The 17,561-nt window shown below is 40.9% G+C and overlaps 1 protein-coding gene across 1 annotated transcript in view; it reads right to left on the bottom strand.

Moving 5' to 3' along the window:
• Positions 1-17,561, bottom strand: part of DDAH1 (dimethylarginine dimethylaminohydrolase 1) — a 207,654-nt gene that overhangs the window by 62,745 nt on the left and 127,348 nt on the right. Inside the window, exon 2 of the mRNA XM_044001947.1 lies at positions 8,376-8,475. Within this exon, the coding sequence (XP_043857882.1) occupies positions 8,376-8,475 (100 nt within the window). The remainder of the gene's footprint in view (positions 1-8,375; positions 8,476-17,561) is intronic.

Here is a 17,561-nt window from a genome sequence, read left to right as displayed (position 1 = left end):
GCGATTTTCAAGAAAAATCACTTTAAGCATTGGGAATTTCTTTATGGAAACAGACCTCTTCCTTTAAAACAACAAGATGGACATTCAGAAAATGTAGAGAGTAGCTAGTCCTGGTGAGCATATCACTGATTGGTCTTTCAACATGTTACCAAATCTGATAAAATGTAGACTCCTTGAGAGCAAGAACTGTTGTATTTTTGTCCATGACAAAGCTCTACTATGGTTTTGCTGTTGAAAAGGCAATAGAATACAGATGAAATATTACTAAACTAGGACTCAGAAGCTGTGGAGCTGAGTCTCAGAGTAGGCTTAACAAACATTCATAGCCTCTGTGCTGGACTTAGGATGCCAAGGCAACAGAAGTGTTGTAGCCATATTGGGGAATGGAAGATCAGAGAAGGGATAGGACTGCTGCTGGAGGTGGATGGGATGGTTCCATAACTGATGATGGAACAAAGTCAGATCTGTCCATCTCTTTGCTCTATCAAGGTGTGATATCTTAGGACTGGGAAGGACAGAACAAAAAAAAAACAGGAGTCAATACACAAGATAAGTTATGAAGTAGCAAGAGAGCAAAGGGCAGCTAGGTGGCATAGTGAATGGAGCACTGGGTCTAGAGTCAGGAAGATCTGAATTCAAATCCAGCCTCTGACACTTAGTAGCTGTGTGACCCTGGACAAATCATTTCACCTTGATTGCCTCAGTTTCCTCATCTGTAAAATGATCTGGAGAAGGAAAGGGCAAACCACTCCAGTATCTTGATCAAGAAAACCCCAAAGGAGTCACAAAGAACCTTACATGACTGAAAAAAATCATTTTTATATCCATATGCTAAAATTTATTCAGTCATTCCCTGTTACTGGTCACATTTTTCCCCAACATTTTTGTTTGTTAGAATGAGGCTAGGAACATTGTATGCTTTTTTTCTGTCAAAAATCTCCCTGGGACTACAGTTCCCTCTCTCTGGGTCAAGAGTATGAACAACTTAGTAACTTGCCTTGCATAATTCTAAATTATCTTCTAGTGATATTTGAACTAATTTACACATCTATCAGCAATGAATTAGTATGCCTGTCTTCCTTTAGCCTCTCTAAGAATGAATTCTCATCTTTTAGCACCTTCCCTAGCTTGGTGAATAGAAGATCAAAGCCCCGCCCCCCCCAGGATTGTTTTGCGTTTCTCTATGGTGATTTTGAATATTTTCCAGGTGTTTACTGGTAGTCCATATTTTTCTTTTGAAATCTGTTTTTTTAAACATGCTTTGACTACTTATCTAATGGGGAATGTCCTAATTCATATATTTCTGTCAGTTCTCTAGGGATTTTGGATGTCAGACTTTTTTGTTTGTTTGTTTGTTTTTGTGGGGCAATGGGGGTTAAGTGACTTGCCCAGGGTCACACAGCTAGTAAGTGTCAAGTGTTTGAGGCTGGATTTGAACTCAGGTACTCCTGACTCCAGGGCCGGTGCTCTATCCACTGCACCACCTAGCTGCCCCCTGGATGTCAGACTTTTATCAAAGATATCGAATATAAAGATTTTTTTCCCTCTTTTGATTCTAGCAGCACTAATTTTATGTCTGCAAAACCCTTTTAAATTTCACATGATTGAAGAGATCTTTTCCATACAGTATCTGGTGGCAGATTTTCTCTCCATTTGTGATTGTGAAAGATTTAACCTTCTATTCCCTCCTTTTTTTTTTTTTTTAAAGAGGCATGACTCATAGGGATTCCAAACTCAGCATGTCCAAAACAGATCTTATTGGCTATGTATCCACTGACACCCTACCCTCTTCTGAGCTTCCCTACTCTGTCGAAGGCACAACCATCCTCAGTCAACAAAGTTTACAACCTCAGTGGCATTAGCACTGCTTACGTTCACTCACCCCACATATCTCAAAATTTGCTGGATATTGTTACTGTTGCTTTCTCTCTACTAACACAGCCACCGATCTTATTCAGGCCCTCCTCACCTACACTATTTTTGTTTGTTTGTTTTGTTCTGCTCTGCGGGGCAATGAGGGTTAAGTGACTTGCTCAGGGTCACACAGCTAGTAAGTGTTAAGTATCTGAGGCTGGATTTGAACTCAGGTCCTTCTGAATCCAGGGCTGGTGCTTTATCCACTGTGCCACCTAGTTGCTCCCCTCACCTACACTATTACAATAACCTTCCAAATGGTCTCTGTAGCCTTTCTAATCCTTCCAATCAATGGCAGAGTGATCTTACCAAAGTCCAGGCCTGACCAGTGGTTCCCCATTACTCCCCCAATCAATATAAACTCTTCTGTTTGGCATTTGAAGCTTTTCATAATCTAGCCCTATCCCATTCTATCTTTTCAGTCTTTTTATATGTCTCTCCCTCCCACTCAGTCTGTGGCTTAGCCATATCGTCCCTCTTGATTTTCCTCACAGGTGACACTTATGTCTGACTCTTTATGACCCCCTTGGGGTTTTTTTTGGCAAAGGTACTAGAATGGTTTGCCATGTTCTTTTCTAGCTCATTTTACAGATAAGGAAACTAAGGCAAACAGGGTGAAGTGACTTGCCTAGAGTCATATAGCTAGAAAGTGTCTGATACTGGATTTGAACTCATGAGGATGATTCTTCCTGATTCCAAGCCCAGTGCTCTACCCATTTGCCACCTAGCTGTCCCATTTACCTAGAATGCCCTTCCTCTTCACCTCCATCTATTAGCATCCCTGGCTTCCTTAAAAACTCAGCTCTAGCACCAAAAGGAGGCTCAAGGGGCATGTGTCCCTCTCTAAGGAGTCATATACTTTAAGGGAGAAAATGCTAACAGCTACAGGGATAAGATAAGGCTCCATGGAGGAGGTGGCCCCTACATTGAACCTTAAAGGAAAATGAGGATTGTATGATGGTGTGGAAAACCTTAGCTTCAAAAGGCCAAGGTCTCCCACTGCATCTGTGGCCATCTCCAGTCATCCTGATGTCTATCTTGCCACTGGACCCAGATGGTCGTGGAAGAGAGAATGAGGTTGGTGACTCTGCACCGCCCTCCCTCACTTCAATCCAATTCACCGCAAGTCATGCCATCATCTCCCAATGTCATGGTCCTCTTCGAGAATGAAGGATGGACAACAACAACAACAATACAGAAAGAGTTCTGCCACTTACTGGCTGGGTCACCACCAACATGACCCCTGACCTTTCAAAGCCTCAGATTTGTCATTTAGAAAATTGCAACAATAATTCTTCTAGTCCTTTTCTTGCAGCATTGCCGATAGGGAAGAAAGCCTTTATAAAATGTAAACAAATCTACAAATTATCATATAAATGGGAACTGTTACTTGATGAAAAAGGCCAGAGAACTTCCCTTAAGCATGCAAAGTCCAGTTAAAAACAGCCAGTCTCCCAGGTAAACAATCAGCATAGACAGAGGCTCCAAGGCAGTGCAGAAATAGCCAAATTCTAAGTGTCTTAAGCACTTCCCAGGTGGAAAAAAGTATTTAAGGGGAGACTAGCAGGGCTCCCTGATGAGGATTAGCGCCAGTGATAAGAACACTTGACATTTATATAGAAAACTGTTGTGAAAGCCCTTCAAGGGCTTTACAAATATTATCTCTTTAATCCTCCCCATGTCCCTGATACACAGGTAAATGACACAGGTCATTTTCTGTTGGGACAAATTCCAATAGACCATCCAAATTCTTTAGTTGTGCTCCCTCTAGCATGGACTGAATTACATGGGCCTTCTATTGGATCACATGGAGTGTTTTTAGCAATGGTCCAATTGTGCTTTATTTTTTATTTTATTTTATTTTATTTTGTTTTATTTTGGTGAGGCAATTGGGGTTAAGTGACTTGCCCAGGGTCACAAAGCTAGTTAAGTGTCTGAGATTACATAGGAACTGTGATCCTCCCAACTTCAGGGTCAGTGCTCTATCCCCTGCGCCACCTAGCTGCCCCTTGTGCTTTATTTTATTTTATTTTATTTTTTTTAGTGAGGCAATTGGGGTTAAGTGACTTGCCCAGGGTCACAAAGCTAGTTAAGTGTCTGAGATTACATAGGAACTGTGATCCTCCCAACTTCAGGGTCAGTGCTCTATCCCCTGCGCCACCTAGCTGCCCCTTGTGCTTTATTTTAAAAGAGAAAAGTAACCATGGAACTGACCTGCACTGTTAGAAGTTCCTGGGGAAGCTAGGTGGTGCAGTGGATAGAGCACTGGCCCTGGAGTCAGGAGGACCTGAGTTCAAATCCAGCCTCAAACACTTGACACTTACTAGCTGTGTGACCCTAGGCAAGTCACTTAACCCCAGGAGGAGGAGGAGGAGGAGAAGGAAAAGGAGAAGAAGACTTCCTTATCAGGAACCGCCCCTCCCCAACTGATTAAGTCCTGTGGTTGTTGAATTGCTATTCAGTTGTGTCAGACTCTTCATGACACCATTTGATGTTTTCTTGGCAGATATTGGAGTGGTTTGCCATTTTCTTTTCCAGATCATTTTACAGATGAGGAAACTGAGGCAAACAGGGTTAAGTGTTTGCCGAGGTTCACACAGCTAGTAAGTGTCTGAGGCCAGATTTGGACCCAGGAATCATAGGTATGAAAGGAGGAGGAGGAAGAAGAGGAAGAAATGGCTCAGTTAGACAGGAACAAGCAACAGACCTGTGTTTGGGTCCTAGTTCTAACACTAACTAGGTGTCTGACATTGGGTAAGATGCTTAAATTTTTGGAGCATCATTTTCCCAATGTGGAAAACAATCGTGGCCTATCTACTTTTCAGGGTAGTGAAAACAACAGGATTAGAGATGTAGTAGTAGGACTTCACATGACATCTAGTCCAATCCCTTCATCTCGCAGATGGGGAAACTGAGGTACAGGGAGGTAAAGTACTCTTTACTAAATATTAGAATTGGGGCTTGATCCTACAGTCAGTGCTCATAGTGTTATGTTGTACTGGTTTAAATTAGATAATGGATATGAAAGTGCTTTATAAACTATAAAGTCTTGGAATAATAAGGTTTGTAAAGAGCATTACAGATGAGCTCATTTATAATATAAATTTTGTAAAAGGAAGCTTCTATAAAATCCCATATTAAATAAAATTGATATTTAACCTGACAAAAGTTTTTTCACTTTTCAGAAAAAAAAAAGATTCTCCATAGTATTCTTTTCAAAGACAGACTCGAAGGAGACTTGGTTAATAGAATTTGATTTTCACAAATCTTTTCAGGAAAATGGTTAGTGTAGTTAAAGTGAAGTACGTCAGTATTTATTTTAATTGGATTTGACCTACATTCCTATTTTAAAGGCCAACGTTGGGCGGGGAAGTGTGGAGAAAATTATACCATTTGTCTGTTTAAATAGTGGTTTAATAATTATGTTATATTTTCAAGAGACAGGACTGAAAAAGGCAGCTGTCAGCGGCCATTCGTTTGACTGACAGTTCTGGTTACCTTGCAGGGGCTGAGAGAGTTTGAAGACAGTTTCCTAATTGTGTAGTAAATGAGTCAGACTGTAGGTGGAAAGGGAGCATAATGAACAGGAGGAGAAACAAGAGGTAGCTCATGCTCCATTTCCTGCTCAACTTGTCTTAGTAGGTGAATAAATGCAAAAGTGATGACTGGACAATGTGTTTTCTTTTCGTTTTATTTGGTCTATCCCAAGAGGCATTTATTAAGCACCTACTATGTATGATGTTTGGACAGATAGGGGTCACAGTGGATAGAGCACTGGCCCTGGAGTCAGGAGGACCTGAGTTAAAATCTGGCCTCAGATACTTATTAGCTGTGTGACCCTAGGCAAGTCACTTAACCCCTTTTGCCTCAGTTTCCTCATCTGTCAAATGAGCTGGAGAAGAAATGGTGAACCACTCCAGTATCTTCACCAAGAAAACCCCAAATGGAGTCATGAAGAGTTGGACATGACTAAAAGCACTCAACAGCAACAACACTATGTTTGAGGTACGGTGGCAGTTCAGAGACAAAACAAAAGCTAGTCCTTGTATGTTCTTCTGGATGGATACCACATGCATACAGAAAAACATAAATATGATCATTTGGGAAGGAAGGAGAGAACATTAACAAATAAGGGGATGTGGAAAAGCATCCTGTAGGGGGTTGGTATATGAGCTGAGACTTCAAAGAAGGTAGAGATTCTATGAGATCAAAGAGAGGAGAGGTCATTCCAGGCATGGATGTGGGACATGGAATATTGGATATCTAAGAAACAGTGAGAAGGTCAGCATGGCAGGAACGGAGAGTGCACAAAGGGAAATAATATCTATTAAATTTGGAGCCAAGTTGTGAAATATTTTAAATAATTGCTAGCACTTATATAATCATAGCTAGCTGTAAGTTTACAAAGCACTTTACTGATGTTACCCCATTTGTTCCTCACCATAACCCTGTGAGGTAGGTGCTGTTATCATCCCTTTTACAGATGAGGGAATTGAGACTCCCAGAGGGTAAGTGACTTGCCCAGAATCACACAGCTAATAAGTGACAAAATTCTAATTGTTCTTCCTGGTTCCAGGTGCAGTGTTCTATCCATTGTGACATCCAGCTCCCCCTGATACCAAGTTGAAAAGCTTGTATTTGCTCCTAAAGGCAATAGGGAACCATGTAGTGTGTTTTTTTTCCATGTAGTGTCTTGGAGAATGGCATAGCATGATAAATCTTGAGCTTTGGAGTGATTACTGGGATGCAGGGGAATTGGTTCTGCTCTGTCAATACGGTACTATGGCTGACTAGGCTGCTTAGGAAAGAGTGGGTAAAATGACAAAATGTAATTTATGAGCACAAACATATGTATGACCTTGGCGCCTGTAAATAAAGAGGAGGTGTTTATTTCTGTGCTAAGAACAATAAACCTTGCAGCTATTATGGTCCAGAATATATATATTCTATAATAACCCCCCCCCACAAGTAGTTAGCTAGTTGAAAGATTAATGTTACCCTAGCTCTTGAGTCTCTTGGGTTTAGTGGAAGTAGGGAGAGAAATGATAGGAAAAGGAGATGTTTGAGAAAAAAGAAGGGCCTTAAGAAGCATCTAGCCCAACTTCTTAACAAAAGTAATTTCCAGAGAGTTTAAGTCACTTGTCCCCGGGTCACATAGCAAATTAGTGCCGCACTTACTATTAAAAACCAGGTCTCCTTTTTAACAAACCACCCTAACTTCCTAACTTGATTTCGACCAAGAGTTCTTGACTGTTTTTGTGTGATAGACCCCACTTTGATGGGCTGGTGAAGCCTATTATTAGTCGTCCATCGATTCTTTCTTTCTTTCTTTTTTTTTTTGGGGGGGGGAACCAGGGCAATGAGGGTTCAGTGACTTACCCAGGGTCACACAGCTAGAAAGTGTCAAGTGTCTGAGGCCTGATTTGAACTCAGGTCCTCCTGAATCCAAGGCCAGTGCTTTATCCACTGCACCACCTAGTTGCCCCTTGTCCATCCTTCTTTTTTTTTGTGTGTGTGAGGCAATTGGGGTTAAGTGACTTGCCCAGGGTCACACAGCTAGAAAGTGTCAAGTGTCTGAGGCCTGATTTGAACTCAGGTCCTCCTGAATCCAAGGCCGGTGCTTTATCCACTGCACCACCTAGCTGCCCCGAATTTCATTTGAAGATTAGTGAAATAAGAAACGCATTTCAAGTTCATGTACCCCCTGAAATCTTTCTATGGACCCCAGGTTAAGAACCCTCTGACTTAGACCATCATGGATTTAGTGCAGGATTTTACAAAATATTCCCATCATAGGGCTGTGGTGAGGATCATAAGAAATCATGTAATGTTAAGTTCTTTGGAAGCTTTAAAACAACAAAGAAATGTAAGCTATTATACATATTATCATAAGGAACTAGAATAGTTATTTAACAGGTGAAAACATGGTTCTTTTAATGATCACACAATACCAAGAAACAATTCAATTTTACCCAAGAAAGTGATTGAAGAAAATGAATGTTTACAATGGCTATTTGGATTGTGTTTAATATCATTAAACATGGTATGGTGATGAATCTAGCATGGTATAATGGATAGGAAGATGGCCACGGAGGTAGGAAGACCTGGGTTTGAATCTCACTTCTGACACACTGGCTGTGTGACCCTGGGCAAATCATTTAACCTCTCAGTACTCTAAGCAACTTTCTAAGACTATAGGTTGCAGAAGCGGTACTGCTATGCCTCAATGGAGGGAGTTTTCTTATCTGGGAATTCCCTAGACCAATGAAATCAGAGGGCCAGCCCCTAATCCTAACTCTGAGTACTGCATGAAGCCAAACCAATCTGTGGTCCAAATTATGAAAATTCACCTGACCATCTGGAAAGAATATTCTCTGCAAATCATTTCAGTTTCCAGTTAATCAACTGTCAAAGAGAAATCTATTTGAAAAAATAGAGAAGCTCTGTATATATCACTGTACCTGTGAACAAAACATCTCCACCATCCAAGGTTGCATTTTCATCTGTCATCTCTACTATGTTGAGCTGAAGGTTTTCTAATGCTCCTTTCATCAAGTCAACCTGTGGAAAAAGAAGTCATTCAGAACCTCAAAACCATCTTACTAGTTCCCCAAAAGAAAACATTTTCTCCTTCCACATGAGCACCAATAAAAACAAGAAAGCTGTCATACAGAAATGGCCCCAAACATTAAGCCCATCTCATTTCCTCTCATTGGCGAGGAAAGAGGAAGTTTTCCATTAGGGACTATTTATTTTTTATCCCTTTGTAACCCAAAGCCAAGTTATTTCTGTATGCACCTTTCCCTAGAAGGGCATCTGTCTCTCGAACATCAATAGTGAGCTATAAAAACTGATTTCTCCCTTCAGAGGCCTTAACCCCACCTCCTATGCCTGGTCAACTAGCATAGGCTTCATTTTAAGACTCTACCTAGGAACCACATTTGTACAAGGCAATATCCAGAAAGATCATCAATTCCAATGGTCATTTGAATGCATCAACCCATATTAACTAAATTGTTGTTTTCTAGTCGAGGTGTTTTTTTTTGGGGGGGGGTTCTCTAATGTATTTTGCATGACTACACATGTATAACCTATGTCAAATTGATCGCCTTTTTTTTTTTGGTCAGGCAATGAAAGTTAAGTGACTTGTCCAGGGTCACACAGCTAGTAAGTGTCAAGTGTCTGAGGTTGGATTTGAACTCAGGCCCTCCTGAATCCAGGGCCATGTTTTATCCACTGTGTCACCTAGCTGCCCCTAAATTGCTTGCCTTTTCAATGAGGTGTGAGAATCAGGGTGCCACCCCCTGCTGAGAAAGACATTGTGAGAACCAGGGAGACACCCAGAAGCTGCCTGGCATCCAGAAGTTACATCTATTCATAAAGTGCCTGTAAGTTATGTCAATCAATGGACCAGCCAATTAGCTTGAAGTTATATGTGGGGACCGCTCCTCTTCTGGTCTGCTGGAAGCTTCCACTAGAACAGACTGAGAAACTCTCTCTTTTGTTAGGGAACAAGTGTGTAGTGGCAGAAGCAGCCAGGGTAGACAGATCTCCTAACTTTCTGAACTCCACGTGTTCTCTTTTTACTAATACCTGGTATGCTTTAATAAATGCTTAATGCCCAAAGACTGGTTCTAAAGCTTCTAATTTAAGGCAACCATAAATTTAGATTTTAAATATCACAGAGCGGGATGAGGAGGGAGGGAAAGAATTTGGAACTTAAAATTGGAAAAAAAGAATGTTAAAGTTTTTACATGTGATTGGGGAAAAATATGAAATTAAAAAATAAAGTATTTGCATACATTTGAAATAGTCTTTCCAGTTTATAATCAAATAGATAAAAGAGCAAATCCAACAAACTCTGTTCCCTGTAGATTGGAAGCATTCAACTCAGCTGCGTGTGGCCCTCAAAACTCCTAAGCATGGCTAGACCAGATTAAAATATCATTGGGAAATAAGAAAATATATAAAAATACAATAAAACACAGATAATGTTAATTTATAGTTTTCTAAGTCCACATGCAAATTGCACAATTTATTTCTGAGTTTGATAACGCTATTATAGATAATTAACAAATATACTGAGTGTGTTCAAATCAAAGAAAATTTTTGATGCAGGCTGACTAGATTAAGTCCAGAGAAGAAGCAAGATGCAGATAGAGAAGTGACTGATGAATATTTATGCATTTGGCCCCTAGTGCCAAAGGAATTCTATCTCCTCGTGTTTAGTTTTCTATTACCTACTCAAAACTGGTTTGTAAGAACTGTTAACTCCTGTTTCTACCAAAGTATAAAACCCTGCAGCCCCTAAGATCTGTGGCCTCTCAGTAGTTGAGATGTGGTTTGGACAGAGGTACCTTCTGTGTACAGTAACATGGGCAGTTTAATTTCCTGGGGCCAGACAAAGATGAGGACCCATTGAAATAGGATGGGGCTGTCTCTTTATATGAGAACATCCACATGGTTTACATATTATTCAACAAACTCTGTCGTTAATTTAAGGTGTATGTGGCTGTGTTTCTGTTCCCTGAAATCCTAACCCTACAATTTTGAAATGAAATATGGAATCTTTATAGGAATCCAAAACTCACTCTTCAAAGCACAAAGACATTCTGATCTGAAGCCAGCCTGTCATAGAGCCCACTTCCAGTGCCATTTACTTAATTACAATACCTAGAGACAGAAACCAGGAAGCATTTTAAAAGTACAGCAATGCCTTTTGAAATCCTTAATTTAATACAAGACTTGTCATGGGAAGCAGCCAATTAGTCTAAACATTTTTCTAAGGTCTGCATTGCTTCCAGCATGGCTGAGAGACATAGGATGAGAAGATGTAAACAGGGATGGAGGGAAAAATGCAAAAACACCAGAAAAAGCATCCAAGCCTGCCAAATCACAGGCACTGAGTACACACATGGTGAATTGTGAATGAAGAGTTCTGTAGACATAAATATCTCAGAGTGATTTCTAATGTAAGAAAAATATGGAAATACTTTAACAACAAGGCTTATATTCATGCAGGCAAAAAAAACTTTCAAGAGGATACAAAGTAAAATAAATATATCATCTCACCCTCCTCCTGGAACCCATGTAAAGATTCCACAAACCCAAGTGACTCAGAACAATAAAAAAATTATTTCCATGGATGAGACGGTCTTAATGGTGTAATAACTACATCGAATGACCTCTCTCAACAGGAGAATAAGTTGCCCTGTGTAAGAGGAAGTGGAATATTTGCTATAATGTGAATGAAAAAAAAAGCTGCAAAGCAATATTTACCATGACTTGTTAAGTTCTGCTGAACCCTGGAAATGATGCAGCTGTCTTCCTTTGGCCTCTCTACCATTTATGTTAATGGAAAATACACTGAATTGAGAGAGAGCATGAGAATTGTCGTAGCCCCATTTCATGTCCCTATTAGGGAAGTGAACGCTTCTTTCACAAGCTCCTTTCTTCAGAGACTCAGTAAGAACTTGATCATAAAAATGCAATTTGGCCTGAGAATTCTGCAGGCACTATCTCCAATCCAGGAACAATAGATTTTTTTACTCCCCATGTAGAACTGTAATTTAGTTACAATCCCTGAGCTGAAAGGGACCTTATAGATCTTCAAGGACACTGCCCCCTCCCTATTTAAAGATGGGAAAATTGGTACCCTGAAAGTGAAGGGACTTGCCCAAGGTCATCCATCAGAGGCCAAACTAGAATCCCAGTACAGTCCCCATTTCTCTACTCTGTACTGGTCGACTATTTTTGACATCATCTTATTCTTAGAGATAGTAAGACCTATATGAACTGATGCATAGTGAAATGAGAAGATCCAGGATAATAATATACACATTGGCTGAACTGTTGGTAATTAATTGAAAAGCCAAAAATTATAAGGTCCAGATGTTGTTTACATTTTCAGACATGATCACTGTATTGGTAATTTTTTGCTTAACCATCTTCCTTTGTTTCAATTTTTGGTGGGGGGGTGCAGCTAGGTGGCACAGTGGATAGAGCACCAGCCCTGGATTCAGGAGGACCTGAGTTTAAATCCGGCCTCAGACACTTAACACACTTACTAGCTGTGTGATCCTGGGCAAGTCACTCAACCCCAATTGCTTCACCAAAATTAAAAAAAAAAACAATTATGAGGGTGAGGTTAGGGGAATACAGGACTTATGGGGGGTGCCTTGTCCAATCTTAGAAGCTAAACAGGATAGGACCTGGTTAGTACTTGGAGGGAGCCCTGATTCAACTTTTTTAAAAAGAAAAGAGGGGAAAGAAAAAACCCTGTACTAGGTTCCAAAATAATGTATTCCTGTAACTTTAAAACTATGTCCTCTGAAATTATTATTAATTTTTTGTTTTTAGGCGAAAACCTCTGTGGTTTCTGAAAAGTTAAAACAGCTGCCCTGGCATACAAAATCTGGCTCTTGTGCAAAGATAGTAATTTTTTGTAACACTCAGTCACATCCATATAAACAATGATATTCTGATCCTTCCATACCACAGAGGAGTGAAGGGGAGGGATGGGCTGGGGTGAGACAGGGGGGTACTACATTCACAGTCAGGCTTCAGAGGAGGGCCTTGCTATTCCAAACAATCACAAAATATTCCACGTTGCTCGTTGGGAGAAGTGAAGGACTTTAGGACACCAAGGTGACAAAACGGATCTCAAGGCAGTGTTTCTGGGGAAGTGGGAGAGGCAGTAGGAGGCTGCCCACTGAAAACCACACGCACTTGGCGCTAGGGCTCTGGTGAATCAGACAAACTTCAGCTACAAACAGGCTCCATGCTATTCTGACAGGGATACAAAAGCAAGCCAGTCATGTAGGCAGCCAGAATACTAAATATAGCTATAAAAGTGGAGATTGTTGAAGGAAGGAATCCAAAGCCTCAACCTTCAAGGAACTGCCTGTCCTGAGGCCTCGTGTCTATGGTTAATGTTGTTTCAATTAACTTTCAGAAAACAAACCCAGTGCTCCCCCCCAAAACCCCACCCAGCTTTTCATCAAGACAGTGACCCCATCAAATGGAACTTAGCATTACTCAGGGTGGAGAGAAGTGTTTAGAAAAAAACAGAATGTCTTCCAGAAGCTGGAATTTGACAATGGGTCATTTAACTCATGAAAATGGAAAGAAATTGAAACTATAGCTAAATTAATTTTGTCCTAAATTATCTCATTTTCCTTATTCCGGCCCACAGAACTGCACAGCCTTCTTCTCACTGAGAGATAAGGATAAGGAAAGTACATGAATAAATATAAGACAGAATATGGTTCCATTATATTGGGAAAGGAGAGACTTGGGGGGGGGCAGGGATGACTGGGAAAGGAAATGGGAGACTGAAAGATGGCTATATGAGACAGGAGATAGAAATGAAGCTTATCCTTGGATTCAAATGGGTGAAAGAATGGAGAAAGATCATTCCAGTCATGGGGATGGAATATACAAATGCAAGGAGATGGGACAAAGGAATTCAATGTCAAGAAATGACCAACCATCCAGTCTGCCTGGAATATGGAGTTCATGAGAGGAAGCAAGGAGAAATTAAAATAGAAAAACAATAACAACACTATTCCTTTGGGTTCTTTCATCTCTCTCTTCCTGCAAAGATTAAAAAAAGATTTATTAACTGAAAAAATAATATCCATTTGGGTTTATAACAGCATTGGATTTAGCTCATAGTTTTACACTTGGTTTTTTACTCAGATGTTTACCATATTATATGTCGTTTGATCTTAACATAATAGAGACATTGTGGACAATGTTGACATTTGAATGTGTCTATGAAGCCCAATTGATGACTAGGTCTTGTCTAATTCTCGCTATTTGGTGGTAGTAACTACTATTTAACCAAGTCTTGTTTTTGCCTGATAGAATGACAGGTGCTTTGACATCTTCACAGACAGTAGTAAACACATATGTTTGCCTGAGATTGGATCTCACGTCTCTAGCTTCCTCTTCTGTTTTGCGTTTCTTTCCCTGAACACAGGTGACCAAAGAGAGATCCTGAGGTAGATGTGTCCAGCTTTGATGGCTACCACATGAGGTTGAGAGCCCCTAAATCTTAGTGCTAATCGCCCAACAGGAGACAATCTCCACAACAAATTCTCAGAGGAGAAGATGACTGCCACCAGAAGGCTACTGAAATTGAAAGGATCAAGATAGCATGTTTAGGTAAAATTGTTGTTTTATTATGTTAGCCCTACCTACCCATGGACAATTGATATTTCTACAATTATTTAAATCTTATTTTAATTATACAAAAAGTTTCTTGTAATTTCATTTATATAGTTCCTGGGTTTGTTTTGGCAGGTGTATTCCCAGGTATTTTATATTGTCTAGAGTTATTTTAAATAAATTTAAAAAAGAAAGCCCAAGCCAGAGCATGGCTTGCATGGAGATCCAGGGTTAAATTCATGGGACAGTGTGGCTCCACCTGGTCAGCAGTTCTATAAAATGTTTTATGTCTTACGAATCAAACTTCTGGGAGTGTATAAGTGATGGATTATTGTTTTCCATTTTAAGTATTTGTGAATCTGTACTTATAAGTCTTTTATACTTTAAGTATTTATTTTGTGGTGGAAGAAATAAATAGCTGCCTGATACCTGATATCAAACACTTGATACATTAAGTGATTTTCCAGCAGGTAATCTGTTAATCCCTTTTAGGGGAGACTCTGAATAGGATTTCTACCTAAACTTTATTTAAGAGATTTCCCCTGGGGGCAGCTGGGTGGCACAGTGGATAAAGCACCAGCCCTGGATTCAGGAGGACCTGAGTTCAAATCTGGCCTCACACACTTGACACTTACTAGCTAATGTGACCCTGGGCAAGTCACTTAACCCTCCCTGCCCTGCCCCCCCCCCAAAAGAGATTTCCCCTAGAGTTCTGATTTGAGATGGGGGGGTGGAAATAAATGAGCCAGGGAGTAGGTGAAAAGCTTAATTCCTTCTCTTTGGAGCCAGGTTCCCTCAAGACTAAGTCCAGAGCTAAGGGCCTCTGGTGAAAAGAGTAGTGCCTTCTGCCCCTTCCCCTAAGGCTGAGGTTGCTATATACACCATCTCATTTGATCCTCACAATAACTCTATGAAATGGGTGACATTATCATGCTCACTTTACAGATTAAGTAACTGAGAATCAGAGTGATGAAGTAACTTGTCTGGGATACAGCTGTTGTTGTTTGTCCTTCATTCTCCAAGAGGACCATGACAGATGTCATGACTTGCAATGACTTGGATTTAAGTGAGGAGGGCTGTGCAAAGTCACCAGCCTCACTCTCTCCTCCAGAGCCATCTGGGTCCAGTGGCAAGATATATTATTAGGATGACTGGAGATGGCTTTGGATGTTTAAAGCAATTGGGGTTAAGTGACTTGCCCAGGGTCACATAGCTAGTTAAGTGTCTGAGATTACATATGAACTCTGATCCTCCCAACTTCAGGGTCAGTGCTCTATGCACTGTGCCACCTAGCTGCCCCAGGATACAGCTAGCAAGTGTTACGAGAGATTTGAACCCAGGTCTTCCTGACTCCCAAGTCCAGCGTTCTGTTGACCATACCACCCTGCCTCTCCTATCTCTGCACATGTCTAGCCCAGCAGAGTTGAGGTGCAGTAACAGAACTTCATTAATGGTAAGTTGGCTCTACTGAAGTAGCTTACTAGCTGTGACCCTGGGCAAGTCACTCTGGTTGGACTCAGTGACCTAGAAAGTCCTTCCCAGCTCTGAATCCATGAGCCTGGAACTTCTTGTTGATCTTATCTTGCCTTTTAAGTTAATTGGGCCATGCTAATGAGGCCTATTAGGAGGCTGATGCAGGAACATTCACTCTCAGGTGAACATCATTTGGCAGACTCATAGATCTCCTGGAACCTGATGACTTCTTAAAATCATGCAGGATCAGGGCAGCTAGGTGGCGCAGTGAATAGAGCACCGGCCCTGGAGTCAGGAGTACCTGAGTTCAAATCCGGCCTCAGACACTTAAGACTTACTAGCTGTGTGACCCTGGACAAGTCACTTAACCCTAAATTGCCTCACTAAAAAAAAAAAAAAAAAAATCATGCAGGATCTCCCAGACTCCTTAATCAAAAATGTGATGCCTGTTCTTAGTAAGTCTCCATTTTCTTTGTTAATTAGCACACATTTAGGCAAGGTGGTGGTGCTTAGATCGGGCACATCCCTACCTGATCATGTTGATAATATATTCCATTTGTTTTGTACTGTATTTGATTAAATATACAGTTATGGAGCATCACCTATGTGCAGAGTGCTGTTAGGTGCTGGGGATGGGGGTGCATACAAAGTCGGGGTATGCCGAAGTCTCTGTCCTTGTGGGGCTTACAGCTTAGGCAATGAGAGCTCACATTTATTTAGTGCTTCAAGGGTTACAGAACACCTTATCTACAAAAGTCTGGCAGGGCTCGAGGTACAAATATTATCCTCCTTATTTTGCTTCTAAGAAAACTGAGCAAAGTGAGATTCAGAGAAATCCAGTGATGCATGTAGGCCTGATGAAAGAATTTTAGAACCAGAAAGTATGTTTTAAATATAATTTAGTTCAATATCTCATGTTACAGACTGAATATGATGGACATCTAGTAGGCATCAATTATGTACTAGTTGGCAGGGGCAGTGTGGTCCAATGGCTAGAGTGTTCTACTTGGATTACCAACTGTTTCACTGTAGGCGAATTACTGAAGTCCTCTGATTTCCTCATCTCAAATGGGGTTGATAATCAGACCACTTAACAGACAGATCTGATGTGAGGATCAAATGTGTCTGAAAGGTACTTTGCAAATACTCTATAAATGTGAGCTACTACAGATAGATAAAGGCAAATAAAGCCTTTACTAATAGAAGGCACAGTTCTAGCTCTTTAACTGCTTGCAAAGTAGTAGTAAAGAGAAGATCTCCATGCAAATAAATGCACAAGTTCTAGCACAGGAGTTTTTCCCAGTGACCCAACTGAATGGCTGGGGTCTCTTGAGTTTGACAAAGGCACACCTTTAGAGCAGGAAAGTTTCACAGAGGGGGATCTAAGGGAGGCAGCATAAGTTGACCCTAGTCATTTCTAGTCAGCTCTCTGGACTCAGGCACCATACTGCACACCTCCTCCTATTTCCGGATTCCATGTTCAAGAGAATAAACAGGAGAACTCGTATAACATCATCCAAGAGTGTGGAATACCCAGGTTAACTGTTAAAAACAGATTGCCCAACATTGCCTATTCTCTCAACTGGCCTCTTCATTTTCCGAACCACTGTGTACAGAGGTCATATGAGTCGATGATATGCCATTCCTTCCAGCTCACTCTCTTAAATGTCCTGGCTGGCTAGCTGAAGCCCGGGTAGAAGGGTTAATGTAATCAGCCCAGAATCCTCTGGGGCACCTCTCCTACCTACTATGTCCCATTCCCACTGTGTTCTTCTATACCTCAGAGTTCTATTACATTTTACTTTGACAAATGCAATGAGAATTTGAGCAAGGAGAAAACCCAGCTAAGAGGACCAGGAAATGCTCTGTTGAGAAGGCAGTCGTAGTAAGTTGGGCCAGGAAACAGGAGCTGAGAGGAGTCCAGTGACTTGCCCGATGTCACATAAGCCTCCCCAGCTAGTAAATGATGGAATTGAAAGTAGAATACAAGCATCTCAAGCATT

Source organism: Dromiciops gliroides, chromosome 4 (assembly GCF_019393635.1).
Source record: "Dromiciops gliroides isolate mDroGli1 chromosome 4, mDroGli1.pri, whole genome shotgun sequence".
NCBI lineage: Eukaryota > Metazoa > Chordata > Mammalia > Microbiotheria > Microbiotheriidae > Dromiciops > Dromiciops gliroides.
Note: the sequence above shows the minus strand (reverse complement) of the source record. Positions and strands in the feature narration are given on the sequence as shown.